Here is a 25,710-nt window from a genome sequence, read left to right on the forward strand (position 1 = left end):
ATCTAATAAGAACAACAAAGCCCAGGACGGGGTGTGCCTCTTCTTCTGTGTGACTGTAGAAAGTGAGTGTGCCCAGTGACAATAATATACCTGGTAACAAAGTTCAAAAGGCAAATAGGGCACACAATAAAAAAAAAGAGAGAGAGAGAGGAAGGAATCAACATGGAGTGATGTCAGGAAAGGAGGAATAAAAACCAAAAGGTATGAAGGGAGGAGCTCTGAGATAAATATAAATCCATGACTTTTCCTTTTATATCAGTGTGTCACACTGTGCTTTCGAAGCATCATTTAGTGTCAGCATGAGAGGTAAGACTTCACATTTTTACACACAGAACAGCCATTAAATAGAAAAGCTCTGTCTGGTTTAGTGACACATGTCTCTCTCCTTCCCAGCTGTTGTACTCCTGTGTCTGCTTCATGCAGTTGCAGTTGATGGCCAATATAGCTGGAATGGACCTTCCCGTGATGTACAGATTTCAGACCCTAATGCAGGCAATGGTGAGGAATCGTGAGTATACCAGCATGTCTGCTAATGTTGTCACCTGTAAGTGTACTAACATGTCTTCCTGTTCAGCATGTGGCACTGATGCATCATCTTGTGGTTGCTGTGTGATGGTGAGAGAGCTGACCAGGCTGAAGACGTACATTAGCAAGACCCTGACTGAGCTGGAGAAGGAATACTCCAGCACAAAACAGAGTCTCAACACCACCGAAGGTGAGTTAACAGAGGCATCAGAAAACAAAGACGTCACTGATTTTAGACCTCTAACCTCTAATTTCTCCTTCTGTTTTTCCAGCCAGCCGTGTCGCCTTCTCTGTCTCTCTATACAGCGATACTGTTTTTAAGTGTACTGGCCCCTACACTTACAACACTGTTGTCAACTACAAACATGTCTTCCTGAATGTGGGTGAAGCATACAGTGTGAACACTGGTATCTTCACCGTTCCTCGCGCTGGTGTCTACAGCCTGGCCCTTACCATATTCAGTGACGCCGGTTCTCCTGGTAACTTGCTCGCCGTCTGCTCAACCCTGCAGATTAACGGACAGCTGGTGGTCGGGCTCAGAGACCAGAACACAAATGACCAGGAGGACAGCTCCACAGCAGTGGTGGCCCTGTCCCTGAGGGTTGGAGACAGGGTGACTGTCAACTTAACCAAAGGCTGCTACCTCTGTGATGACAGCAACCACTATAACACCTTCAGTGCTTTTCTTCTTTATCCTGAATAAGTTAGGGAGACGGTAATTCTGCCGGCTCTGACACTGTTAAAGTCTGCTAGATGAAGTCTTTCTGTGGTGCCTTGTTGTCCCTCACCTCACCCCTCATTTTAAGAGGATCACATCTTTGTGGATTCAACTTTAAAAAAAATCAAAGCAAGAGTGCCTTTGTTCTAAAATATCATGTAGGATCTGACAAAAAATACACACAACACCCATGTGCCTGTAAAATGACAAGGTATTAAATCAAGATTGTATTTTTGTTATGTCTGATCTCTTTTCTTGACAAAAATAAAAAAGTACTGAAACATCATTTACTCCTCTGTCTGATTTTAATATAAGATTCTGATTAAACCAAATATTTCCATTAAATAAAGAAATTCAGTATGACACGTCTTAACAGAACATCATGAAAAGAAATTAACATAAACAAAACCAGGTGTCATACAATTATGATGCATGAGAATACACATTTAGTTAGATGTTCATTTTTTTAAAATGTCAAAAAATCAGTTAACAATAAAGTTACATAAGATATTGTGTCCTTTGAGGCCTTCACCCCACTGTGTGTAGTCTATTCCAGTTTTACATACAAAATTATATGTGTTGCTTGCAGTCTGCCCTCTTGTGGAATCTTTCAGTAACGTACATTATACACAATGTGGTATAGTCACAACACAGCTGCCTGTCCATGAGAGTGTTAGCTTGTTTTGTATCCCTGTGCTTACATTGTGACTGCGTTGCAGCAATACTGGAGCGAACATTTGTGTGTTTGTGCCCTAAAAAGACCAAAGATTTTAGATTTCTAGCTTTAAAAGGATAGAAAAGAATACTGAAAATATTGATTAATTAGTTTTAGAGGAGCCACAGTTTGCAGAGGCACATCTAAGTATGTGACTAATCCCTTGATCAACACCTCAAAAATATACATCTGATATTGTTTTACATTTCTTTGTACGTAAATGAAACACGTGTATTTCCTTCAAATAATGTACAACATTATATTTTTTCTTCTTTGGCCCTTATTTGGCCCTTAAATTTGTCAAGCCAGTTGGGGTTTATTTATTTTTTAGATAATTAAAAATCTGAGGACCAAACCTAAACAAAGATATTTTTAAATATTTTCCCAGAAACAGCAGGGAAATATAATCCATTTTTCTTGTTGAATACATCAATCTCATATCAAACAATCTCAATCACTCTATTATGCCATATTTCAAAACTCTGGTGTGAAATCACATCTGAGGTCAGCCCACAACGGGTGACGCGTCACTCCTATCCACGCTGTTATGTGAGTCATCTCGTGGATGGAAGTTTGTTTTGAAGAGACAAAGCAAGCACGAAACACCAGATACACCCTAGCCTCCATCTAGCAGATAAGATAGGAAGAACAGGACACAATATGAGAAGAACCAGGTCAGCTGACTTGAGACTCCATACACGCAGGTGGCTAAGAAAACTTAACAATGCGCTGTCCCAAGAGATGACAGCTGTAAGCACACTGAACACCCTGTTACCTAATAGGACTGCGGGGATGTCCAACTGTCTAACTTCATGTTGTAAACTACCAGAATATTATATTACCGTGTTACTTTTGAGAAATGGTGTTCATCCTCTGATGAACATGAATTCAATTTATTAACACTTTATAGTGTTAATAAATGGTTCAGTCTGGAGCAATGTTATGGACAGAACGGATGGACACAAACCTCTGCATACTAGCAGAAAGTGTAAAACTGTGTCAGCTTAAAAAACTTAACTACTGATAAGCAATTTAAATCACCATCTTTGTATAATTCATCATTGTCTCTGTGGGTATTCATTGAATCTACAGTGACTTATCAGACAACATCTCTCGTGCATTTAGTGTCACAGCTTCTTTGTTTATTTCACATTTCACACATCTTCCCTAGAATCTGTCACTGAAACACAAGATGAAAGATAGCAGTGTCTACTTTGTGACTCATTGTTGAATTATTATTGCAGAGGACCCCTTCTTACACACTTCATTGAGCAGGAAGTGTGTATCACATATCTCCGCCCATGATTAACTACAATCAATATGTCTGATTTTAACTGAGAAAGTGATATGAGAATAAACTGTATCACTGCTTCCTCAGCATGAGAACCAGGCAGCGCTGGTTTTTGTTGTCATATCTAGGTCTTTATCGATAGGGCCGAGAAAACCTTCCTATCATCTATTGTCCTCTTGTTTGTGGATTAATATACCCTCAGGGACCTGACAACTGTATTTTCCGTCTCAGCATTTCTGAGCAGCCTGCACCATCTGAGAGGATGGCAACCAGACCCTGCTGGCCTAATAAGGCCCATTATGATACAGACAACAGGCTGCAAGGAGATCACTTTGGTTCCTTCACACCAAAGGCAAACCATTGTGTTCTGTTATTGTGGATGTATGTGGCTCTCTTTGTTGGGGGAATTGTGTCAGTGTTTGGCTGTGTGTGTGTGTGTGTGTGTGTGTGTGTGTGTGTGTGTTTACATGTGAGGAGGTGGAGCTCCTCATGGGGTGGATCACCTGAAGTTCATCAATAAGAAGCTAAAACCATGCCCTGCTTTAAACTCTGTCAGTTTTACAAACTCACCAGAACTTGACATTCATTGAGAACAAGGAGAGGGAGGAACAGAAAACAGTAAGTCCATGTCTCTATCCTTACAATTAAAACTATAAGACTGTATGATAACATAAGAAAAGTTGCCTGTTTACCAATAAACAAGTGAATTATGGAGCTATACACATGAATTTGTGTCCATCTGTGCGTTTTGAAGTCTTTCACGTTGGTTTGGTCTGATATTTACTAGCATGTAGCCATGGTGATTTATTAGCTTAACTAGCCCTGCACAGCTGATTTAAAGCAAGTGAAAAATAAGGACTGGCATGTGTTCAGTTGGTCATAAGTCCTTTTTGAATTAAAGTTGGCACCACTCTGAATATGGTTGAAAAGTAGCTGTTGACAGAAAACCAAAACAATGGGCTTAAAGTGGATAAAGTACACAATTAGCTTTTCACTTTACTTAGTAATCATACGTTTGTGATTATTGATTTACATTCTGTTTTATTAGGGTGGATGTTAAAAACTGTAGAAATGTTGCTGTATATAAATTATATATAAAGTTTTTTTTTTTTCCCCAGATGGTTGTAATACCAGTTTTGATCCTGCTGGGATCACTGTTTCTCTGTGGTCCTGTAGAGGCCCAGTCCACCACTGTTGAAAAGGTTAAAGAAGCTGCATGTAAGCCACACGCACACATTTCTTTCATTTAGCACTCACACAATAAATACCTACACTAACTTTATGTTCATGGTTTGTTGTCCATCTTTTGTGTATGCCTCATCAAGTAAATGCTCACCATACCTCTGTCTTATGTCAGTAAAGTGGACAGGACCTCTGCCCTGTGACAAATGGGACTGCAACTGTACGTTCTTAAAGCAGCGTAGCTGCTGCTGTGCAGCCAATGAGATGTTCAGCATAGAGGAGGAGACCATGGTCAGGACTAAAACTTTGTGGCACAACATCAAGGCATTGGACAGCAGCGTACAGTCTCTCATAGGTGAACATGGTGAAATCATAAACCTTTTTTTGGACACTTGAGTCTTTTTTTTGACAAACATCACTCTCACTCTTACCCTTCAGATGGCATCAAGGTTTCCTTCAAGGCCACAATGGTCCCAACCATTGCCATCAATATTCCTGGATCTACTGAATACTGCTTCGGTCCCTTCAATACTAACGTGCCAATTCCATATGCCGTTGTTGCTCTTAATGAGGGCAATGGATACAACCCTTCTACGGGTATGAAATAAACCCACACACACAACAATTACATCACACACACGTAGGACAAATGACTTCTGAAAGCTCTGCTATCTGTCTGCTGTCTCCCTCTGCAGGTATCTTCACTGCCCTTCGTGCTGGTGTTTACGTCTTTTCCTTCACAGTCTACTCATCTGTGGAAGAAAATGCTCGTCTATACCATAACGTACACCAACCTTCCTTTCCATCCGACTGTTCTACTTGCAAAAAAAAACAGTACAGTACGCATTAATGTTTGTGTGTCACTGGATGTTTTAGGTGCAGCTGATGAAGAATAACATGGTGGGGGCCGGTGTGTGGGAGAATAATCGAGAGGATGGTGAAGACAGTGCCACTCAGGTGACATATATGATTAAAAAAAAAAGATGGCTTCCATCTGTGAAGTCGTAAACATGACACTGTTGACTGTGTTTGTCTGTTCTCAGGTTGTGGCTCTGGAGATGAATAGAGGCGATCAGGTCTACCTGGTACTGATGTCCGGGAGGAAGCTCTGTACACACCTGCAGTACAATATCTTTACTGGTTACATGTTGTACCCTTATCTTGATCAGTAGCAGGCTAGCTGCAGATTCACACAACTGAAACATTTCTCACTCCAGGACCGTAAATTAACCCTTTTATCCTGAGATGGACAAACTAGTTTTTGTCACATGTTGCGCCTCCATGTGTAGGTTTGAGCCCCATAGTTTAAGACCCACTGTCTGCAGTAGATATAAACAATTAATTCAAGGAAACATACACATATATTTGAGATCTGAAAACGAAACATATGTGCATTAAATATGCTACTACCAAATACGACAGGCTGTGTAAAGAAGAAGTGTGAAATTGTTTTGATTTGGAAACAATAAAAGTTTATTTGACACATGATGTAGTTTTATTATTACTACTGACATGCCTTCATCATCACCATCATCATCACCATCCATGAATGGAAATACATGGCAGTCTGTGTGTTTTTTTATATATATGATTTAGGAATGATGTTAGTTATAACAGTGCTGCTGCTGCTGCTGCTGCTGGTGATGATGATATACTATAACACTGTAAACAAGTGCCTTTCATGGAAGCTCATTACTGATGAAAACTTCTGGCAGACAAAGTAGATTCCTTTAGTTTGACAAATACATAGCGTAGGTTACACACATCCTGCACTAGACACGCACACACTTTGCATACCATTCATTCCAGTGAGCAGTCTCTATGACAAAGATGCTCTGCCCCATGGTTAACATGCTTTAGATAAGAAGATCTATAATACTGATATCTGTCAGTTACATTTGAAACTAAAGCCAGGAGATAGTTAGCTTAGCTTGTCATGCGACCAGCATGGTGACCCCAGCCCTGGAAGGCTGGTCATTATCACCACACAGGAAACCACTAACAAGATCCATGGCATGATGTTTAATGGATAGCTATACATAAATAAATACTGTACTGCCACAGAGCCATGTCTCACACCATCACCAGCTTTCTGGGTCCTGACAGACCAGAGAATGCACAACATGCTAAAGGATGATCTGACATCTTAACTTTCCAGTAACTTGTAACCACGGATGAGACTTGGCCCAACACTTCCAACCACAGACCAGAGTATCCAGGTCTACATCAGTGAGGTCTGCAAGGCCCTGTGCCCACAGTGACCATGGCTGCCATCCAGGAATGTGTATTAGAACTCATCCAGCACCCACCCTGTTCACCAGATTAGGTATCCACAGATTAAAACCTCTTACCAACATAAAAAGTAGCTCAATGGCCGACCGCTGCAAGATTAGAGGTGACATAATCACTTCTGTGGAAATAAGTTATCAGTTTTCTCTATGTGTGTAAATGCATATGTGAATATGATAATAAGGTAAGAACCGGTCATGGGTGTCAGTCAGAAAGAAAGATTTACACATACATTAGTCAGTCATGCATAATGTGTTTCATATATAGGGATGTTACATTCACCACTGTCTTACTCTCTGGTAGCTAAAAAGAAAATCTATTACATAAACACACACCTAATAAAACAGAACGGGTAAGTGCATCTGGCATTGCTCTTACAAATGATGTAAGTGTCAGGTTCTGACTTGCACTCAAACGCAGGAGACAGAATCAAAGTACAGAAAGTCCAAAGTTTTAATACAGAAAAAGGTCAGTAACAGGTACCGGTAGTCAGTCCAACAAGCAACAGTTCCAAAGAGCTAGGCAAGATCGATAGTTATGTCAGGCACAAGGTCAAAAACAGTAAGGCAATCCACACTAGGCAAAGGAGCAAACAACCTAAAACAGACCTGGTCATACACTATTTTGATGCAACGCTAGACTACTCAGCAAACACACAAGCCAATCTGGCAAAGGGAGAGCAGAAACACACAGACTGCATACACCAGGGAATGGAGGAAGACAATTAGACACAGGTGACACACATTAGGGTGGAGCCAGTAACCAGCACCTGAAACGAGAGGGACGTTAGAAAACCAAAATAAAACAGGAAACAAGAAACCTTTCAAAGTAAAAATATATAACCAAACCGTGGAGCCCGACAGTAAGCTGGCATGAGAACAGTAAGCTGGCATGAGAAGCATGAGAAGGCCACATACATAAAAGATCACAGAAACAGAATGTAAAGGCAGGTCAGACACAAAGAGGCGTGTTATGTAATCTTGTCAGTGTGGTTTTCTTAATAGTAGCTAGATAGTGGCTGCAGGGTAAATGTGAATCATTGACATCAGGCAGGATATTGTTTCAACATATCTGAGTGTAATTTCTCTGTGTAATGTGTCATTACTAACCAGTACTGGGAGCCACTGTCAAGACTACTTTGTGCTATGTGAACTTTCCACTGAGGGCCAGCTGTAAGCATACATTCGACGTCCCACATTTAAACAGTAGGAGCCTCACGCTAACAAGTGTTTGTGATGAAATGGAAAAATGTCATGAGTCGTGGGGTATACACACACTGGCTACAGCTACTGAGGACTTACATGGAATTCTCTCTCTCGCCCATCCTACCCCTCTCCTCTAGAACTTCTTTCAAATAAGATAGGACCAGCGCCTTATGTTCCCACATCCAGCTGTCTGTGTTTTCTTTTCAGTACCATCTCCCTCCCTCCCTGCCTCCCTCCAGCCACTCATCCTCTCCCTCACCAGCTTGCAGCCGCTCTGAAAGAGGAGGGATGTGGTAAAAGTATGCGGAGAATTCTCTCTGACCAAACTGACGCGGCTCTCTCCTCTACATGGAGCAGCTCTACCCAAATAAGGCTGGGCGTTTTAACTAGACGTGAGGGGAAGAGACCCAGCAGCAGGGAGAGCGAGCTGCTGAAAGGCCATGCCCTTTTAAGGATGAAGTTTCCTTTTTTCTTCCTTCCCCTCTCTCTCCCTTCTATTTCTCCTTCACACTCCCTCTTTTCTTCCTCCACCCTCCCTCTCTCTCTCTCTCTCTCTCTCTTCTTCCCTCAGTAAAGTAGTGAAGTCATCTTGCCTCTTCTGCTCCTTTTAAGCCGGCATTTCTAAGAGGGAGGTCCCTGAAGAGCATATACAAACACCTTGTCTAGCATCCACACTCACCCCACACGCTGCACCAGTGGCCAGCAGAGAACTCACCTACCCCTCCACACAGTGAGTATATACTCTCCTTTTATTCCTTTATTGGATATGGCATAGTTAGAGGAGGGGGGAGTGATGAAAGGATGGCATATCCAGATCAGTCTACATTTCCTCCTTCAGGTTAAACAGTATTGTCCTACAGCGAATGTGCAGAGAATTAAAGTATGTCATGTGTACTATCAGGGAATGTGTTAATGTGTAAAAATCAGAAAAAGTCTGGTCGACACAAGCCCTGTTTTTATTTCAGATGGAAGTCTTTTTGCAAATAGACTCACTCTTAATCTTTGTGTGATTCCGACGTTATTCAAGGGTTAAAGTTTTCCGTGCAAAGCACAAAGGGGAGCGGCTGAGGGAAAAGTCTAACAGTGCTGCATATTTTCATCAGAGAATCACCTGAATACTTTTATTTGCACAAGCAAATGTTCCGCTGCCATACATGGCTGTGTGAACAGAGAGAGGGTGCGTGTGAGGACAGGGAGCCAGGAAGCATCGTTTCATTTACACAAAGTCTTAACAACTTTCTGTAATGTTTGGATAAAGATAACCAGCAAATCATTAAAGATGGAAGCACACCCAATGATTCCAGTTAAACTAGGCCGGCAGCAGGAGAGAGAGAGGAAGTGTCCAGTGGGCAGCTGAGCTACTGAACAGCAGCAACAGGAGCAGATAACATTATCTGCACTGCCAATCCTGTGGCAGCACATAAACACAGCAGTCAATTATGAAACCAGGAACTAAACACATCTGTGTACCAGAACAGGGGCTCTGGGGGATTGGAGTAAAGTCTGACTGCAACTTCAGTACAAATACATCAGTTCAGACATGCAGCAGAATATAACGGTTGTCAGAATAATCAAAACCATGAAGTTCCTTGGCAGCAGTTTCAGAAAGTGCTTTCAGAGCTCATAAAAGTCTGGCAGGTCAGAGCAAAGCTGCACTTTTTTGTGCGGCCGGCACAAACCAGAGCCGTGTAACGAAAAAAGGAGCTCTGCGGAGTACATCATCCAGCTGAGAGAACATCCATCACCCACACAACATACCTGAACCTAACTGACCTCAGCCAACACATGCTAAAGAACACAATGATTACAGTGAGTTATTCAAAGCATTTTATGGTGGTGAACTGGTTAACTGTGAAGGAGGCGAGGCTGCATGACGCCATGTCCCTTCAGGCTGCCACAGTTGCCACAGCCCTCACACTGGTTTCCTGTTCTGGCATAAGGCGGGTTCACCATGGTGATAGAGAAACAGAGCAGGCAAAACACAAGTGAGAGAGATGGATGGATGGAGGGATGGAGATGATGAAGTCATGTTTGTGGGATACAGCACAGCGAGACATTAGAGAAGAGTCTAATAAGTGTCTGATGTTTAATTCAAACTTTAAACTACTTTTTCAACTTTTTTTGTTTCTTATTCGCTCAACCAATTCCATAGATTTGTATTTTATTGTTATAACAACAAAATCTTAATGCCAGAAGTATTATACCATCAGGTAATAGTTGTAGAACTTCTGATTCATATGAAATACTGATTTGCTCAATAGAAAGGCAGTGTTTTTCATATTTTAGAAGAAGCAGCCAGAGAGCACAGAAGCTTGTTTAGCAGATAATCCGGAGTTATTGGACCTGGGCAGCGTCCCAAGCATAACAACAGGTCCCTGGACACACATAAATACCAGAAATAGAGACCCAGCCCAAATGGACTTACTTAACCTCCAAAAATGTTACGTGATCGTCATGCTCTTCTCTTCTCTTCTCTTCTCTTCTCTTCTCTTCTCTTCTCTTCTCTTCTCTTCTCTTCTCTTCTCTTCTCTTCTCTTCTCTTCTCTTCTCTTCTCTTCTCTTCTCTTCTCTTCTCTTCTCTTCTCTTCTCTTCTCTTCTCGTGTGATTGTGATCCAGAGAGAACTTTATGAGGCCAATGGAAAAAAGAGGACAAGCTAAGAGCATACCAGACAAACATTACTCTGTAATAATGATTATATAATGACGCATGTCAGTGAGAACAACAAAGGGAATGTGTCTGTGCGCCAAAAGACAGATAGAATATAGTATTTGAACTTGTGGCTGTATGTAAGTGAGCGTGTTGCCCAGCATGTGTGTTTGGTTTCTTGTGGTTTTGGAAAAGCACCACAGGGAATGCAAAGGATATTAAACAGGCTTGGTGGTAACACACTGTGGATACTCTGGACAGGAATCCACGAATGTCTTTGGCACTCACATTATCTGCAGTATACCAATGTTTTATTTAGCACCAGCACATAAAAATGCACATAGCACCTGAACATGTATCAAAACATTTACTAAAGTAAAATGAAAGCAAATGGTGTCCCCTAAGTGTGTTAAAATGGATGAAATGTTGAACATAGACATGGCAGCAAAAAGGATTAAAGGATTTAAGGAGTATGTTAGTATTGGCACTACTGTATGTGTACGTCTTTGCTATTTGAATAATCCCCATGTGATGACAGCAGAGTTATATGAAGCATATAAAAAGTTTAGCCAACTTCATATTCTCACACATTGAGAATGCCAAAAAACTTCACTGATAAAGCCAGCTGGAAGAATGTGGTGACAAACAAAAGCTCTCCTCTGAGGGGGGTTTAACTTTTTACATGTTAACTTTGAACCTCCTCAGGAACAGGAAGTTGACGTGACCTGACATCAAGATGGCAGCAAAGGTTGGATGGTGCTGACAGCACTTTGATTTGGGTTTCTGCACTTGGCTGTTGGCCCAAAGGCGATACATGAGCATAAAACTGAAAAAAGTGCTGGCAGTGTGTGTGTGGGTGTGTGTGCGTGTGTAGGTGTGTGTGTGCGTGTGTGTAAAAGAACATAATGCAAAAAAGCTGGCTGATATAGAGCTCTCACTGTACACCATTTTGCCTCAGTCATACAGTATGCAGGTGCAGGCAGGGCTAAATGGCGTGCACAGGGAGACACAATGCTGTTATTGCCACTGTTCTGGGAAATATATTTAAAGCTGAGCATTTCTGCTTATACACACGCTTCTGTCCTGCATGTTATCAATGTTTGAGCTGGTATATACATTTTATATAGGGTGGAGGAGACTGCACACCCACACATGTTAATCCATATTCTGTAGGACCTCAATGCAATGTGAACATGTTAGGGTTAAAAATAAATGGTAGAACATATTGGTGGATATGGACAATCCTCACATTTACTTCACAGATAATGAAGGCTTCATGTCCCGTTTCCTTGCTGCTCTGCTGAACATCTCTAATTTCCTTTGTGGGAATCTTGTTACCATCTCTCCCTCCTCCCAGGGTGCAGGCATGGCTAACAAAGGTCCGTCCTACGGCATGAGCCGGCAGGTTCAGGAAAAGATTGACAGCAAGTACGACCCTGACCTGGAGCAGATCCTTGTGGAGTGGATCTCCCGCCAGTGTGGCTCTAGTGTGGGAAAACCAGAGCCCGGCAAAATGGGCTTCCAGGCTTGGCTGAAAGACGGATGTGTGAGTACAAAAAAAAATATTTTTTATTTTTGTACTTTTTCCTCTCTTGTATTCATAATGTTCCATTTGGTCTCTCCAGATCCTGAGCGAACTTATCAACAGTCTGTTTCCTGGAGACAAACCTGTGAAGAAGATCCAGAGCTCACCCATGGCCTTTAAGCAGATGGAGCAGATCTCCCAGTTCCTCAATGCTGCAGAGAAATATGGTGTCACCAAGACTGACATGTTCCAGACTGTGGACCTCTGGGAAGGTCAGAGCTCTTTGGATGTTTTGCCACTTTGGTTGTGAGTTGTGACTATAACAACTGTATGTATGTTGGGACAGGTAAGGACCTTGCAGCAGTGCAAAGGACTCTGTCAGCTCTGGGCAGCTTGGCCGTCACCAAGGAAGAAGGCACATACAACGGTGACCCTAACTGGTTCTTCAAGTAAGTCCTGTAAAATGCAGCAGACCAATTTCTATCTACTGACTCTGACAAAATAAGGACTTTTCCTTTGTACTGTTGCAGGAAATCGCAGGAGAACAAACGAGATTTCAGTGATGAGCAGATGAAGGCGGGCAAGAATGTGATCGGCTTACAGATGGGTTCCAATAAGGGAGCCAGTCAGGAGGGCATGAGCTATGGAAGACCCCGACAGATCCTGTAAAATCACTGAGCCAGCAGTCCCCAAAACCTCTTTAGCTCCTCTTCTATTATAAAAAAATCTGTCACCCCACGCCCTCATAGAGCCTGTAATCATCTAACTTGCCCGTCACAATTTCCCTTTTCTGCTTTAGAGATTTTTTCCCCATCTTGTCTTGACACTTGTCCTGAAATGTCATTTAACTGAGCTCACCATACTTTGTCTTCCAACTGCAGTTAGGAACAGTACAACTGAATGTTTGTAGTCATAAACTGCAACAGTAACCATAGAAATAACCAAACATATGTCTTGGAGCTAAACCAAACCAAAATTAATCACATGCCAAAAGTCAGAGGATTCTGTCCTGCTACACGGTTTAATGAACAGCCTTCCAGTAACTAACCAGAATCATCTCGGATACATGACAGATGTTGGAGTGTCAGCAGCTTTTCAAATGTTGACATAATTTGTTTACAAAGGGACATTGTTTCCAAATTTACAAGCACCATGGTGTACCAATAATCCTTATTTTTACAATATTGTTCAATTTCCTTCCCACAATGCTGTGCCAGCTGTATCAGCGCCAATATTTTTGTACATTGTCTTATTAAATAATGACTTTGAAATACATCTGAATTGACTTTTTTTTGCCATGTTGTGAAATTTGGTATTTTTTTAAACAGTAGCCGCACATTTTCAGTGTCTTTTAACAAAACATGCAATTGGGGCAAATGGTGGACATAAACCACAGTCCTCATTATGTGTGAACGCACTGATCTCTTTCATCTAAGCTTGGCCAAGTTCAGAGCGCCAGAGAAAGAAAAATGATTGACCACATTTAGATGCATAAGGTGAAGGAGCAGTAAAAGATATTGGAAAAAATGTGAGTATCCATTAATAACAGTTCTGGCAGTCATGCCATTTGACCTTTAATTTTTAAGGTAGCACATGTGTCTTTCACAAAGGTTATAGCTTCTAATTGTCACATTTTTTTAATCATGCTTACGGCATGGAAATGTTGTAAAGTTGCTACTTTATGACCGATTAGTTGCAAAATTAACAACATTGCCAACAACCTTTGCTTCACTTTTACTGCCCATTAGTGAGTGTAAGCATAAGATGGTAAACTGAGAGCAGCATAAAGATCATCTTGGCATCTTGGCACTTACAGTTAAGTGTCCTGAAAGTTTAAGAAAGGATACCAACCCCATTATGTAAGTACATAAGCTAATGTTAGTGTTTAGCTAAATGCCAGGTTAGAGGGCTGGCTATAGTAGAGAAGCAACTGCCTTTTTTAGGATGTGTATAAGGTTTAATCCTTGGGATATATAGACATATGTTGTCACATACAGTAATACCTCACAAGGCCATTAGCATTTAAAAGTCTGTATACAATCCAACCATCGTTAATGAATATCAAATTCTAAAGATTGTTTTTTCTATCAGCATCCTTTATTATGATTGAAACCATCTGTGACTTTCACAGTAAAAGTTTCCACCTGAACTCCAAACACTCCTTTAAATTTCAATATATATACCTCATCATGACATTCTCAAAAACACTTTGTATAAATCATTCAATACAGTCCGTATATATTTGTACAGCAGGCACACACTGTGTATATATTATACTTTATAAAAAATACATTTTGCAAATCCCAAACATGAAAATCCCACTTCAAGTTTTTATCAGTAGTTGCTCGATAACCCACAAACATCAATCCCAGGTTGTTTTTTTTTTAAAAAAACTGCACAAAATAACACCTCAGAAAATAAATCCTATTATTAAAATACACCAGTAGCCTCTTGAATCCTCACATTTTAGGACACTTTTTCATGGAAGACCTTGGATATTATAAACAAACAATTAACATCACCACACAGGGTACACACACACACACACACACCAGTTTCGTACCGTTCTATAGTGCACATTTTTCCACAGGTGTCCCGATATTCCTACTAGTGGCATCAAGCTCACTTTCTCTTACTACACTTACTACTATCACACATGCTATTATACTGAGCCTCGCCTCCATCTGGTCCCTCATTTGAACCTTAACTTTTTATTCCCACACTTGCTTTTTTTATTTACTTATGAGAATCAAGAGACAGATGTGAACACACACACAGACACACACACAAGGCCACTTGTCTCTCAGTATGCAGAAGACAGAGTCCACTTTTCACTTGAGATCATGTCGTCCCTTCTTTGACCCTTAACTGCCAGAAACTGAGATGATCAACAATGAAGGAGGCTGAGGAGAAAGCCTGAGATGTACCATGAGAACAGCCAGTCCTTTGGCTCAGTGCTATGTTTCCAGCAGTTCTCCAATGCTAAGAGGCACTTTGGCCTCAGAGTCCAGCACCGCCTGCAAATCCACCCCTGAGTCCTGCTCATTGTCCTCTCTATTCCCCTCCTCGACTCCTCTCCCATGTCGCCCCCTCTTAGCCCGGTGACCGCCGCGTTTCCTTGGCCAGCAGAAAAGGCTCCTGAAGCTCAGGTCGGCCAGTGTGACCTCCAGGGTGTAGTAGAGGGACCAGAATAGAGCAAAGCAGCCAAGCAAGAGCAGGAACTGCAGGAGAGTAAGACAAATGTAGAGACGGGTGAGTCATAACAGAAAGGGCACTGGAGACTTCATACATATGGAACCTTTAATCGGGAAATGGGGGAATGGAGTCTGGTTTTCAGAGTAACTGAACTGGCTGCATGGAACACAACCAACTACTTAATCAAATTCCAGAGTTTTTTCAGACATCAGAGAATTGATTAAAGACTTCCCTGGCTAATGAAAAGAACAGCCATAAATGTTTCAACATTGACAATTATGTCACAGTCACAAACATACTAAAAATTCCTTTACTTTACCAGACAGAAGACAAACACAGTATAATTAACTTCTTCCTGGTAGAGAAGATGAGGCCATCCACATCACAACATGCAGTGTGTTTCTGAGTGTGTGCTGCTGTGTTTACCTTGAGGTTGTTGGAGGTAAAGGGGTTGATTATCTCTGGAGGGATGTCCAGGCCTGGAGGGCAGGGCAGCGAGAAGTTGCTGTCCAAATACTTGCCACTCATAGCGTCCTCCACCAGCCTGTCAATCAATGCACATTTAACTTGTAATGCACCCTTCAGTTGTAACATGGTGTCACAATTACTGCATTACAGGTAGGTTTTAGTTGGAAGAAACTATACTCAGAGTGATAATATTTTGTTTATCATAAAGTGCGGATTTCTTACCTCTGTCTTTCCTTAACCTCTCTATCAGTCATCGACGAGCCATACAGAGTCAACGTCCACTGTTTCAGCACTCCCAGAGCAGCACACTGCCCAGATAATGCTTCTTCTAAAGACACAGAGCAAAGCAGGGAATGTGAAAGATTCACGATGATGAACGCTTAGTCAAATATGACGACAGTGAGACAGAGAGGTGTGTGTTTGTGTCAGTGCAGCAGAATCTTACTGTGGTCAGTTATACTGAGTGTGTACTCTCCAATGGCTCTCTCTCCCCAGCAGCGCACAGTGGAGAAAGTCCAGTCCTGATAGCCTGCAGCATCCCTGTGTGCACAAAAACATAGGTTTCTTTTGTAAAATAATTAAATTTATATCAATATTCTACTTGGTCTACTTGATTAATATCCCCTATATTAATTCTATGTTTTTGTGTTAAAAACATAATAAAAAAATCATCTGATTGCAGTGGGTATTAGGCAAATACAACCTCAGACGAAAAACATAATGTTCGACAAAATGCCATTATTTATTTACCAAAAATGAAGCCAAAAAGAGCAACTTTGGGCAATACCAAGTACCCCTTCATTCCCTCATCACTTGTTAGCTTTTAGATCCATCTTTAGCTGCAATAACTTAAAGTAATGGTTTCCTGTATGACTTTATCAGGAAATTTGGCCCATTGTTTTTAACAACATTGCCTCAGTTCACTAAGTTTTGGGGCATTCACATGTGTACAGCTCTACTAAGATTCCAAAACACTTATTCTTTCATTTTTCTTCTGATGTAGATTTGCTGCTGTGCTTTGGATCATTGTGCTGTTGCATGACCCATTTTCGACCAAGGTTTAACTGTTGGACAAATGGCCTTGTGTTAGACTCTAGGATACTCCGTTATAGAGAGGAGTTCATGATTCGCTCAAAGACTGCTGGGTGCTGGGAGGATCTGTGCCTGCAAAACAAGCCCAAATAACCTTTTCTCCATCACAATGCTTGGCAGTGGGTATGAGGTGTTTCAGCTGACATGCTGTATTTGGTTTGTGTTTTGTTTTAGAACTGATGCATAGAAACGATTGCACTGCAGGAGAGGACTGAGAACTGCACACCTGCTGATGATCATTTCATCGAGGACTGATGATCAGCAGCACCTGCTGCAGCTTAACTAATTAAATCCTATGAAAGCAATAATGGAGGATTTGGTGTTGCCTACATATGCTTTTCTTTTTTTCTGAATAAATAAAGGCACGATTATTTAGCTGTTACACAAAAAACATACTAAAAAAGGGGGTATTAACTTTTCAATCCATGACTGTATGATATGCGCGTGTGTGTGTGTACCTGTCGATAGCACGGCGAGCCCCAATTACTGATGTCATGCCACTGGGACAATTCAACACAATTTCCACATTGCCACGACAAGGGTGGGTTATTGTCACGGTAACGGCCACATGCTCCAGTGTCTTCATTCCAGATGCTTTCAGATCAGTGGCAGAGACTGAGGGACAGGACAGAGCAGCTTAGTCTATGTGTGTCAGTAAAATTGTTTGAACTAAACAAAGTATTAAAGACGATTTAGAATATAATTTATTATAATTATAGATTATAATTTTCCATAGTCTGCACATAACCAGCTTTAGAAAGTTTACACATTTTAAAGGGAGCACTGCATAGGATATTTGAGATCTCTCCTGTCTATCCTTGAACCTGTTAAGTCTTTGCGGACTACCTCCCAGACACCCAGCGTAAGTGTCTGGTAATTTCTCTGCATTTCCAAGCCTCTAACAGCTAATGAGCCATGGTGCTCAGTGACCATGTAGGGATACACACATCCTTGGGGTACAAAAAGATGCAGTGGAGGAAGGCAAATAAAAAGGGGTGTGGAGGGAATGGAAATAAAGGAAGGAGAGAAATAAAGCAGGAGGGAAAACTTGCTTTTACAGAAAAAATATGTAAAAGAGAGAGAGGTTTAAAAACAGACAAAAAAGGGGAGGGACTGTATGTACAAACTCTATTTAATATACATTCAATAGCCACATGCTGTTGATTATCTCTCTTTATTTTGTATGCCCCTGTGCATTTCCTTATTGTTGTTTTTTAGATGGACTAAGATCTTAAGATCTTACATCCATTATGTCCTTGTTTAAACATGCCACCCCAATAAATTCTTCCTGTCATTTATAAACTTTCAGAGTGCCTCGTTAACAAGAGATTTAGTGCTTATTGTTGCAGCACGATTAGTCCTCTAATTCCTTTTTCAATTCAGCTTAACATTTCACATACAGTCAGCATAATTTGTTTATGTACCTAAAACCTACACTGGGAACTTATGCAGCTTTTGCATCTTTCCATAAAATAACATTACGCAATTGGGTCAGACGAGTCAGACTGATATAACCAGAGGATTATGACTGGTCACTCTTAGGTCAATTTGGTCAGAGTAGCATGCATGCTATGTACACATATTAGTTAAAATGATATTCCCAAGGGAAGTTGATACTTTGTTTGCTTAATGGGCGGTGCGGTAAAAGTGAGGCTGCCAAAACACATAGAAACTACAACAACAAATACTGAGAAGTTTAACAGGCCGACCTGAACTGTGTCAGTGACAAAATCAGACATTTTACCAAGAGTAAATGGTGAGAGGTGAAAAGGAGAAATAGTCTTGTGTGATTTTATTCCCTTAACAAAAACACACACTTCATGCTCTGTAACTGGCAGCAACTCTTTGTCCTTGAGAAACTCCTGTTGCATGAGACAGCACAAACACATTATATATATATATATATATATATATATATATATATATATATACACACACACACACACACACACCTCTGGCAGTGTTCCAGACCACAATGAGGCCATAAAAGAGGGAAGATACAGATCGAGGGAGGAGAGGAAAAGAGATGAGGGAGAAGGAAATGTTTCTGCTGCAATGAGGTCATCATAAGTATATGTGTGTGAGGAAGAAGGAGAGTGAGATTAAAATTGATTGAAATCGAAGAGAAAAAAAATACTGAGGAGAGTTGTAAAGACTGCAAGGAAATGAAAGTAAATGAAGAAAAAAAAACAGCAACACATCTGAAAAAAATCTTACCAGGGAAATCACAAACAAGAGAACATTACCTAATATGGACAGGCAGACTGACTGAGGAGCATGCAATGAGGGAGGGAGGGAGGGAGGGAGTTAGCTTCATAATGCAGTGTGTAAACTCGACAACCAACTGTCCAAAACCAGGCTGAGTAAGAGAGGAGCAGACAGTTACCGTTCCAGGTACGGACCAACAGCTTGGGATAGGTCAGGATGGATGCTTCCTCCTTTATTACTGAGCTCTGATAGGACACAAGGAAAGGCACAGACTCCCATACCTAAGAGAGACATCAAACCTAGTTTATGGTGTACATAAGGACAGGGATTTTTCATATTCCCAGACCTAATGAGTTATTATAGCCATTAAGTTATCAACTTATTTGTTATTACTGTAGTGTGATCTCTTTGTGTGTACCTTGGCAGCATTAACGAGTCTCCAAGCATTGAGAAGACCAAAGCCATGCTTGTGGCTGTGACTGAAACCAGCTCCATTCATATTCCAGTCTGCACTATTGTCACACTGTTAAAACAAATTAGGGTGTGCATTACAAATTTTGTAATAGGTTAATTTAACTGGTCTACAAGCAATAATTGAAAATGCAAGTTTACCTTGGTGGCAGTAAATGTGATGATGTGCTGGACATCCCTCCAGCTAAGGCAGGGCCGGACCTGCAGCATGAGGGCCACCATACCTGCTGCCAGGGGGGCTGCAGCAGACGTGCCCGTGTGGCCCTCTGTACAGCCTGTTCCGCGCTGCACGGACCAGTCCGATGTCACCTACAGAACCAGACAAATGGACAGTGTTGCAAAAAAAAAGCTTGGAGAACTATGCACAGTACAAACAATGATGGGGTAAGTCCAAATGTAAACTGTAATCAGCAGGCACGCACACAATGCAGAAACAGAAGATATAGTTTAACACACGGACATATACACAAACCTAAAAGGGTATATCCAAAACAAATGATCTAAACCAAGAGTATGGGTTTTGATTTCATAAACTAGCACATTACTCAGGCGCCAACACTACAGAGCGATCTGGACAATATGGCACATTTACTGCTGGTGGCCAGAGTTCAGCTCTACTTGACAGAAGTCACTGCTGTACATCAAGACTGTATGACATGGCATTACAGCCCTAGGATGGCTGAACTTTAACAAGATGAAAGAAAGCAGTTAAATGTATATACAGGCAATAGAAGTGCAGAAGTTTGAAATTCTGACAGATTTATGATCAAACATGAAAAGCAAATATTATAATGTTGTTTTACAGGTTTGTCTTTCTTTACCATGTATATGAGATTTAGGGAACAGTCTTGTCACATGTATCTCCATGTATACTAGTGTCTGGTGTACACACATTGCTGTGACAGAGAGACCACTGTGATGTAAGGTATTTCCACTTCCATTGTTTTCTAAATGTTTACACTCTACTGAAGTGTGGGCATTTTCCAGCAGCTGCTGTAGCTATGGAGAAGTCTTCTAGATACTATACAGTGTTGTGCTTGCAGTAAGTTTCCCAGGAGAGCTAGCTGTGCTCATCTATAGCAGCTGTCCACGTGGTGACAGTACATGAGCATCATTAAGGACCATTTGTCACCTCAATACACATGTTTAACAGTTTCACGTGTCCATTAAGCAGGAGTCACAGAGAACTCAATTCACTGACACTGACTCTCCAACATATAAACATCCAGGTTATGTTAAGACATATTAGGAATGTCTGGTGTATCCTGTAATACCTAGACTTTTATCGCTCTGCAAAAAGAGAAGATGCACATGGTGTCTTTAAGTATTCACAAGATAATCAGTGAATTTCTATTTTTTCCATTGCTTTTCCAGATGTTACAGACACCATTATTCGGTGCATTTGTGAAGGCAGCTGCTTCTTGTTGGCTCTAAATGGCTTCTACAGAATAACACACTGACAGGCAGAGTGTGTGGTAAGCTCTTGGCCAGTGAGCATACTGTGGTTAGTGGTAGTCTTCTCCAGAGACAGCCCAATCCTGACTAAGCTCTTCTCCCTCAGGCAATGACATCCCTGGTCCAAACTGTGTTACCATGGTGACACCCGCAAACAGTGGCAAATAAAGTTCAGTGGCTTCGATGGGCCTTTGCTGCAGTCATCATCAGTCTTCATTTTCAGATGAAAATAGTCTCTCCTGTTCTTGATGTACAGTAGCTCTTTCAAATAACTGTCCACATCAATACAGTTGAGGTTGTCGTTAAGTTGCTGTTACACACAGTAATATGAAGTATATTTTTACATATCATGTTGTGTGGTTCAAGGGACTCAATTTTTTAACGTTTTTTACATAATTTTTACAATTATGGATAATCCACATGTACTGTATGTGTCACTGCGGTTTGGGGGAATACCCCACCTCCAAAGATTGCATCAAGGTTTTTTATGCCTGTTCACAATCATTCAGATGCATTTAATACCATCTGAATTCTTCTAATCTAGTCTCTAATCACACATCTACTATCACACAATGCTGTGGCTTGTCAGAGTGAATGCTTTCATTCCACAAACCAGACCAATTCCAATTGGAAACATAACAAAACCTATTCGAGAAATCTCAGTCTAATGGTTTAGTCTGTACGTAGTATGATATATAGCTTAACAAACTAGGAAAAACAAAGTGTGTGTGGTGTGTGTGTGTGTGTGTCAGTGAGACCTACAATGCTTCTCAGTCTATTCCCCCCACTGCTGAAAGTGACAGCCAGCATGGACGCACACTCCTCAGCATAGAAGGGCATTCTGCCATTCTCATCTACTGCTCCTACATCGAACAAAAGCACAATTATTAATTCTGCGCATATGTCTGCATACAATACACAGAGGGATTTGCGGTAACAGGCACTAACACACTTGAGTCTTCATCTTACCAATTGTGATAGTGTAGATGGAGTTGGCATAGCCGTCATAGTTGCAGTTGTCATTGTATTGACCTCCATTGCCACTGGCAACCACAAAGATGCTGCCAAAGCCTCGTCTGCCGGCAATTACCCCATGTTGCAGTGCTGCCTGTGGAGGCAAAAATATGCAGTGATAAGGAATGAAAAACCACATCAATTACATGTTTAGTCTGATGCAATAGATGTACTGCAGTCTACTGCCCTCTGCAGGACAAAAAGAGGACCAAATATCTCACCTTTCCCAAGGGATGAGGTCCATCCACAGTGTGTCCATCATCATCTGGACCCCAACTAAAGTATACAACAGCCTAATTCAAAATCCAAGGAAGACTTCCACAATATGGGATGGAAAATTATCACTTAGCACTTTGGAAATAAGCTGTAAGTGACATTATGCTTTATAAAAGTCACTGTGCTAATAGAAATATCTAATAATACCAAGCAGAAAAGTGTTTGCTACCTGCAGCTATAGATATCATTGACTTGGTAGTGCTTGTTAAAAGCTATTGCCTCCAGACTGTCTGTCAGTGGGCCGTCCAGGACTCTGATACCTGGGGAGAAATCAACAAGTTAGAGATGTTCCTCCACACATAGTTCATCATCTGTCATCTGCCTCCATTTTTAACAACAGAGAATAAAAATCTCTTGTCTATACCTGCCACCTTGCTACCGTAGGCCACACCAACGGCACAGAAACTGTTGTTTGGTACAGCTGCAATCTCTCCTGCACAGCGAGTCCCATGGTGGTTGTCACTGTGAGCATCTGGGTGAGGCATGGGATCTGGGTCATTGGAGTTTAGGTCATAACTGCCTTCTGGACTCTAAAAGGTACACAACATCAAATTAAGTGTTTACAGATTACATCCCTTAAACTATATTTTGTGTTGGAGAAACTGGTTTAACCGGAAATGGTTGGATTCTATTCAAACTAGGCGCAGCAGTACAGAAGAAAAAAAAACTTTTATACATATCTGTTGCAGCTATAAGTTGTAAAAATAAATTGTGCCACTCTTTGTTTTGACTTACATAGTTCAGCTGAATGTCCTGGTGGGTGTGCTCCACTCCATCATCTACGACTACCACTGTGACTCCTCTGCCTGTGATATTGCGCTCCCATACTCCTGTCACATTGATATCCATTCCTATATTTATTTTATTGTGCTGGAAGAATATAAAGGGTGAGGAAACATGCAACATTGGAATGCCTCACCCTTGGGTGACACCGACAGTGGTCTAAAATATATGCAGGTACTAAAATTGAGAAAGCAAGTTATTATTAAGATAGACAGTATCTATAGCCTCACCAGGTGCCACTGTTTAGGATACTGTGGGTCATTGAAGGCCATCGATCTCTTTGATCGGCTGAGTACTCTCTCCTGAGAGTACCACAGGACTTGAGGGTGGGCTGCTAGAACATCCTCAGGGTGGACATCTCCCAAAGATTCATCAACAGGTTTTATGGAACACAGCATGTAGTGGCCTTCTAGCTGTCCAATCTGTCCCTGGTTCTGCAGCCCAGCCTGCTGTGCTATCTGTGATGAAAATAATACTAATCATCACTACAATTTCAACTAGGACAATATTTCTTAAAGGGTTCAAAAGGTATGTTTGCCCTGAAGTTAGTGACTTTAAAACATCAAATGAAACTGGTTACACCTGCAGAAACATACAATTATGCAAAGAGGAAAATAAACAGGATTTAGGAAGATTTGTGTATATATGCTTTAAGTTCACTTGAAAATGGACGAGGTATCCTTGTTATTGTTATTGTTGCAACTGATAATGGCAAAAAAATATAAATTAGATCTGTTAGAGAAAGTGTTTCTGAAGTACCATACCCTGTTGGCTAATACATCCAGGTGCACAGAGTCTTGTTTACCATCTTCTATGTCGTGATGTTGGCCAGTGTGAAGCCGGACTGCCCAAGATTGTCCCACGCTGCAGGATGGCGAGAGCCAAGGTGAAGGAGGAGACGAGGATGTAAAGAGAATGGAGGGGGACACATAGGGCACGAGGGTGAGCAGCAAGAGAGCAAATGAGGACAGAAAAAGGAGGAGTAGGAAAGTGGGAAAATAGGGTACTGCCATTGCACGGAGGAGTGACACACAGGGTCAACCAGGCAAAGCCTCTTCATCTGAACAGCAACCTGGACAGAGAACAAGTAGGTCTTGTTAGTGAGGACAAACTTACAATGACAGACTGGTTGCTTGTCATCTCTGTGCTGCATTCAGAGGCATCTTAACAAATTCACAGCATCACTCTAACTGGACACCAGTTCAAAGTTGTGGCCATCAGCACAACACTGTGGTTACATAAAGGTTTCTGCACAGACTACTGTGAAAATCCTGTTACAATTGTTATTCTATTAACATATAAAAGCTAGAAATTTAAAATAACAACATAAACAGACATTCTGATTTAAAAAGAAACGTTTCAGTAGACCACTCAATTAAAATAATTTTAGTACAGTAGGATGTGTATGACCATATCAACATCTTATAGCTGATTTAGTAACTTGTACAGAACAAAATAAACAGGACCCAGTTAGCTACAAAACCAGATAACACAAAGGTCCTCTAGATGGAAAAGTGTTCCTGAGAGAAACGTGGCTGCCGTGTAGTTACGTCTGCCTTATAGCCACAACAACTGTATACAACTATAACCACAACGTAATGGAAATGTTACGAACAACTCTGTCTTTTTCATTTGAATAATGGTTACATTACCATTAGCAGCAACTAACAGTCACTTTCAATGAAATGCTTTAACGTTAGCTCTCTAGCCTGGACAACACGTTAAGCAGTTTTGCTGATGTTTAGGTTTTTTTTAGCCCGTAGGTCAGCTAGCTAGTTGCACTGTCGCGGTTTGTCAATTAATGAACCCGTATGTGAAATGGATTCTATACGTAATCTACATCTGCAATATAATAATACAAACAATGTACATATAGACACAGAAAACAACAAAGCAATCTCAACGGGACTCGAGTTTCAGCTGAAGCGTCGTTGTTGTCATAGCTTTGTGCGTTAGCTAGTGTCTTGTCGATAATTTCCAAGACCGTTGTTTTTATAATCAGATAAAATAGTACTAATAAAACCCGCGGCAGTTTACATCAGCTATTATACAGGCGCATCTTACTTTTTTAACAAATTTCTTTTTTCCCTCTGTTGCTGGTTATGAGTATAGCTGAAGTTGTCATCTCATTTCCGCATTAACACACGAGTAATCGCAATCCTGACGTTGACGTCATAAGGGTAGGTCCGCAAACGTCGTGCGTGCTTTCCTGATTGGCCCAGAGCGACAACCTCCACTGTCGACCAGTCAAAAGATCTATTTACAAAAAAGCAGTTCAGTACAACATTAACCTAACATCAAATTAGAAACATTTTAAAGCAGAATATTTGTTTGTTTGTTTTAAGTTTTATATTATTTATATACTTACTTCTGAAGCATAATCCAAGAACCATACAAACTGATAAAATTGTACCGTACTCTTATAGCATAAAAAACTTGTGTAAAGTGTAATATGCATAACACAACACATTTTACAGTTACAATACGTACTTTATTGATTCAACAGTGCTGCCAGCGCCTGACAGATAAATATACAGTTCTGAGTTGATCTATTTACAGCTTGTTTAGAGACAAACTGCCTCATGTAGACATACATAGAATTCTTTAGTGTATAACATACTTTGGGCTGGTTTCTTTGTCCAAGCATATA

General features: G+C 41.0%; 4 protein-coding genes across 6 annotated transcripts; 3 read left to right on the forward strand and 1 right to left on the reverse strand.

Annotated features, from left to right (window-relative positions):
* Nucleotides 1–274: 274 nt before the first annotated feature.
* Nucleotides 275–1,228, forward strand: LOC114445096 (complement C1q-like protein 4). The gene is made up of 4 exons (XM_028420052.1): nucleotides 275–306; nucleotides 394–498; nucleotides 575–715; nucleotides 798–1,228. The coding sequence occupies exons 1-4, from the start codon at nucleotides 300–302 to the stop codon at nucleotides 1,226–1,228; spliced, it is 684 nt and encodes a 227-aa protein (XP_028275853.1). The 5' UTR covers nucleotides 275–299.
* A 2,582-nt stretch (nucleotides 1,229–3,810) lies between these two features.
* Nucleotides 3,811–5,845, forward strand: cbln18 (cerebellin 18). Its single transcript, XM_028419534.1, has 7 exons — nucleotides 3,811–3,867; nucleotides 4,368–4,467; nucleotides 4,607–4,786; nucleotides 4,870–5,028; nucleotides 5,127–5,215; nucleotides 5,308–5,388; nucleotides 5,475–5,845. Exons 2-7 carry the CDS (start codon nucleotides 4,368–4,370, stop codon nucleotides 5,601–5,603), a joined length of 738 nt encoding a protein of 245 aa, XP_028275335.1. The 5' UTR covers nucleotides 3,811–3,867; the 3' UTR covers nucleotides 5,604–5,845.
* Nucleotides 5,846–8,415: 2,570 nt separating this feature from the next.
* tagln (transgelin) lies at nucleotides 8,416–13,286 on the forward strand. Of its 2 annotated transcripts, XM_028419536.1 has the most exons (6): nucleotides 8,416–8,655; nucleotides 11,279–11,321; nucleotides 11,931–12,119; nucleotides 12,199–12,370; nucleotides 12,445–12,547; nucleotides 12,629–13,286. In XM_028419536.1, exons 2-6 carry the CDS (start codon nucleotides 11,310–11,312, stop codon nucleotides 12,765–12,767), a joined length of 615 nt encoding a protein of 204 aa, XP_028275337.1. In that variant the 5' UTR covers nucleotides 8,416–8,655; nucleotides 11,279–11,309; the 3' UTR covers nucleotides 12,768–13,286. The 2 variants fall into 2 exon arrangements, with proteins under 2 accessions (XP_028275337.1, XP_028275339.1); XM_028419538.1 differs by lacking the exon at nucleotides 11,279–11,321 and having other exon boundaries at nucleotides 8,435–8,655.
* Nucleotides 13,287–14,396: 1,110 nt separating this feature from the next.
* On the reverse strand, nucleotides 14,397–25,255 carry pcsk7 (proprotein convertase subtilisin/kexin type 7). 2 transcript variants are annotated; one of them, XM_028419494.1, is made up of 17 exons: nucleotides 25,125–25,255; nucleotides 23,825–24,132; nucleotides 23,291–23,518; nucleotides 23,013–23,147; nucleotides 22,642–22,807; nucleotides 22,447–22,537; nucleotides 22,223–22,277; nucleotides 21,957–22,095; nucleotides 21,750–21,850; nucleotides 19,674–19,841; nucleotides 19,480–19,584; nucleotides 19,240–19,342; nucleotides 17,312–17,468; nucleotides 16,207–16,301; nucleotides 15,984–16,089; nucleotides 15,720–15,837; nucleotides 14,397–15,319 (listed from the first exon to the last, which is right to left on the reverse strand). In XM_028419494.1, the coding sequence occupies exons 2-17, from the start codon at nucleotides 24,071–24,073 to the stop codon at nucleotides 15,056–15,058; spliced, it is 2,280 nt and encodes a 759-aa protein (XP_028275295.1). In that variant the 5' UTR covers nucleotides 24,074–24,132; nucleotides 25,125–25,255; the 3' UTR covers nucleotides 14,397–15,055. The 2 variants fall into 2 exon arrangements, with proteins under 2 accessions (XP_028275295.1, XP_028275297.1); XM_028419496.1 differs by having other exon boundaries at nucleotides 25,084–25,175.
* Between the last annotated feature and the right edge of the window lie 455 nt (nucleotides 25,256–25,710).

Source organism: Parambassis ranga, chromosome 13 (assembly GCF_900634625.1).
Source record: "Parambassis ranga chromosome 13, fParRan2.1, whole genome shotgun sequence".
NCBI lineage: Eukaryota > Metazoa > Chordata > Actinopteri > Ambassidae > Parambassis > Parambassis ranga.

What these genes read in the sequence shown, in the direction of transcription:
- LOC114445096 (XM_028420052.1), top strand. An exon ending in AGACCCTAATGCAGGCAATG is followed by an intron (nt 499 to 574) that starts GTGAGGAATCGT and finishes CTTCCTGTTCAG; the next exon opens with CATGTGGCACTGATGCATCA. An exon ending in GAGTCTCAACACCACCGAAG is followed by an intron (nt 716 to 797) that starts GTGAGTTAACAG and finishes CTGTTTTTCCAG; the next exon opens with CCAGCCGTGTCGCCTTCTCT.
- tagln (XM_028419536.1), top strand. An exon ending in CTTGGCTGAAAGACGGATGT is followed by an intron (nt 12,120 to 12,198) that starts GTGAGTACAAAA and finishes TGGTCTCTCCAG; the next exon opens with ATCCTGAGCGAACTTATCAA. An exon ending in GACCCTAACTGGTTCTTCAA is followed by an intron (nt 12,548 to 12,628) that starts GTAAGTCCTGTA and finishes GTACTGTTGCAG; the next exon opens with GAAATCGCAGGAGAACAAAC.
- pcsk7 (XM_028419494.1), bottom strand. Translation starts at nt 24,073, where the DNA reads ATGGCAGTACCCTATTTTCCCACTTTCCTACTCCTCCTTTTTCTGTCC. An exon ending in GTTGGTCCGTACCTGGAACG is followed by an intron (nt 17,469 to 19,239) that starts GTAACTGTCTGC and finishes CCTGTCCCTCAG; the next exon opens with TCTCTGCCACTGATCTGAAA. An exon ending in GCTCGCCGTGCTATCGACAG is followed by an intron (nt 16,302 to 17,311) that starts GTACACACACAC and finishes TTGTGCACACAG; the next exon opens with GGATGCTGCAGGCTATCAGG.
- cbln18 (XM_028419534.1), top strand. Translation starts at nt 4,368, where the DNA reads ATGGTTGTAATACCAGTTTTGATCCTGCTGGGATCACTGTTTCTCTGT. An exon ending in AAAGGTTAAAGAAGCTGCAT is followed by an intron (nt 4,468 to 4,606) that starts GTAAGCCACACG and finishes GTCTTATGTCAG; the next exon opens with TAAAGTGGACAGGACCTCTG. An exon ending in CAGCGTACAGTCTCTCATAG is followed by an intron (nt 4,787 to 4,869) that starts GTGAACATGGTG and finishes CTTACCCTTCAG; the next exon opens with ATGGCATCAAGGTTTCCTTC.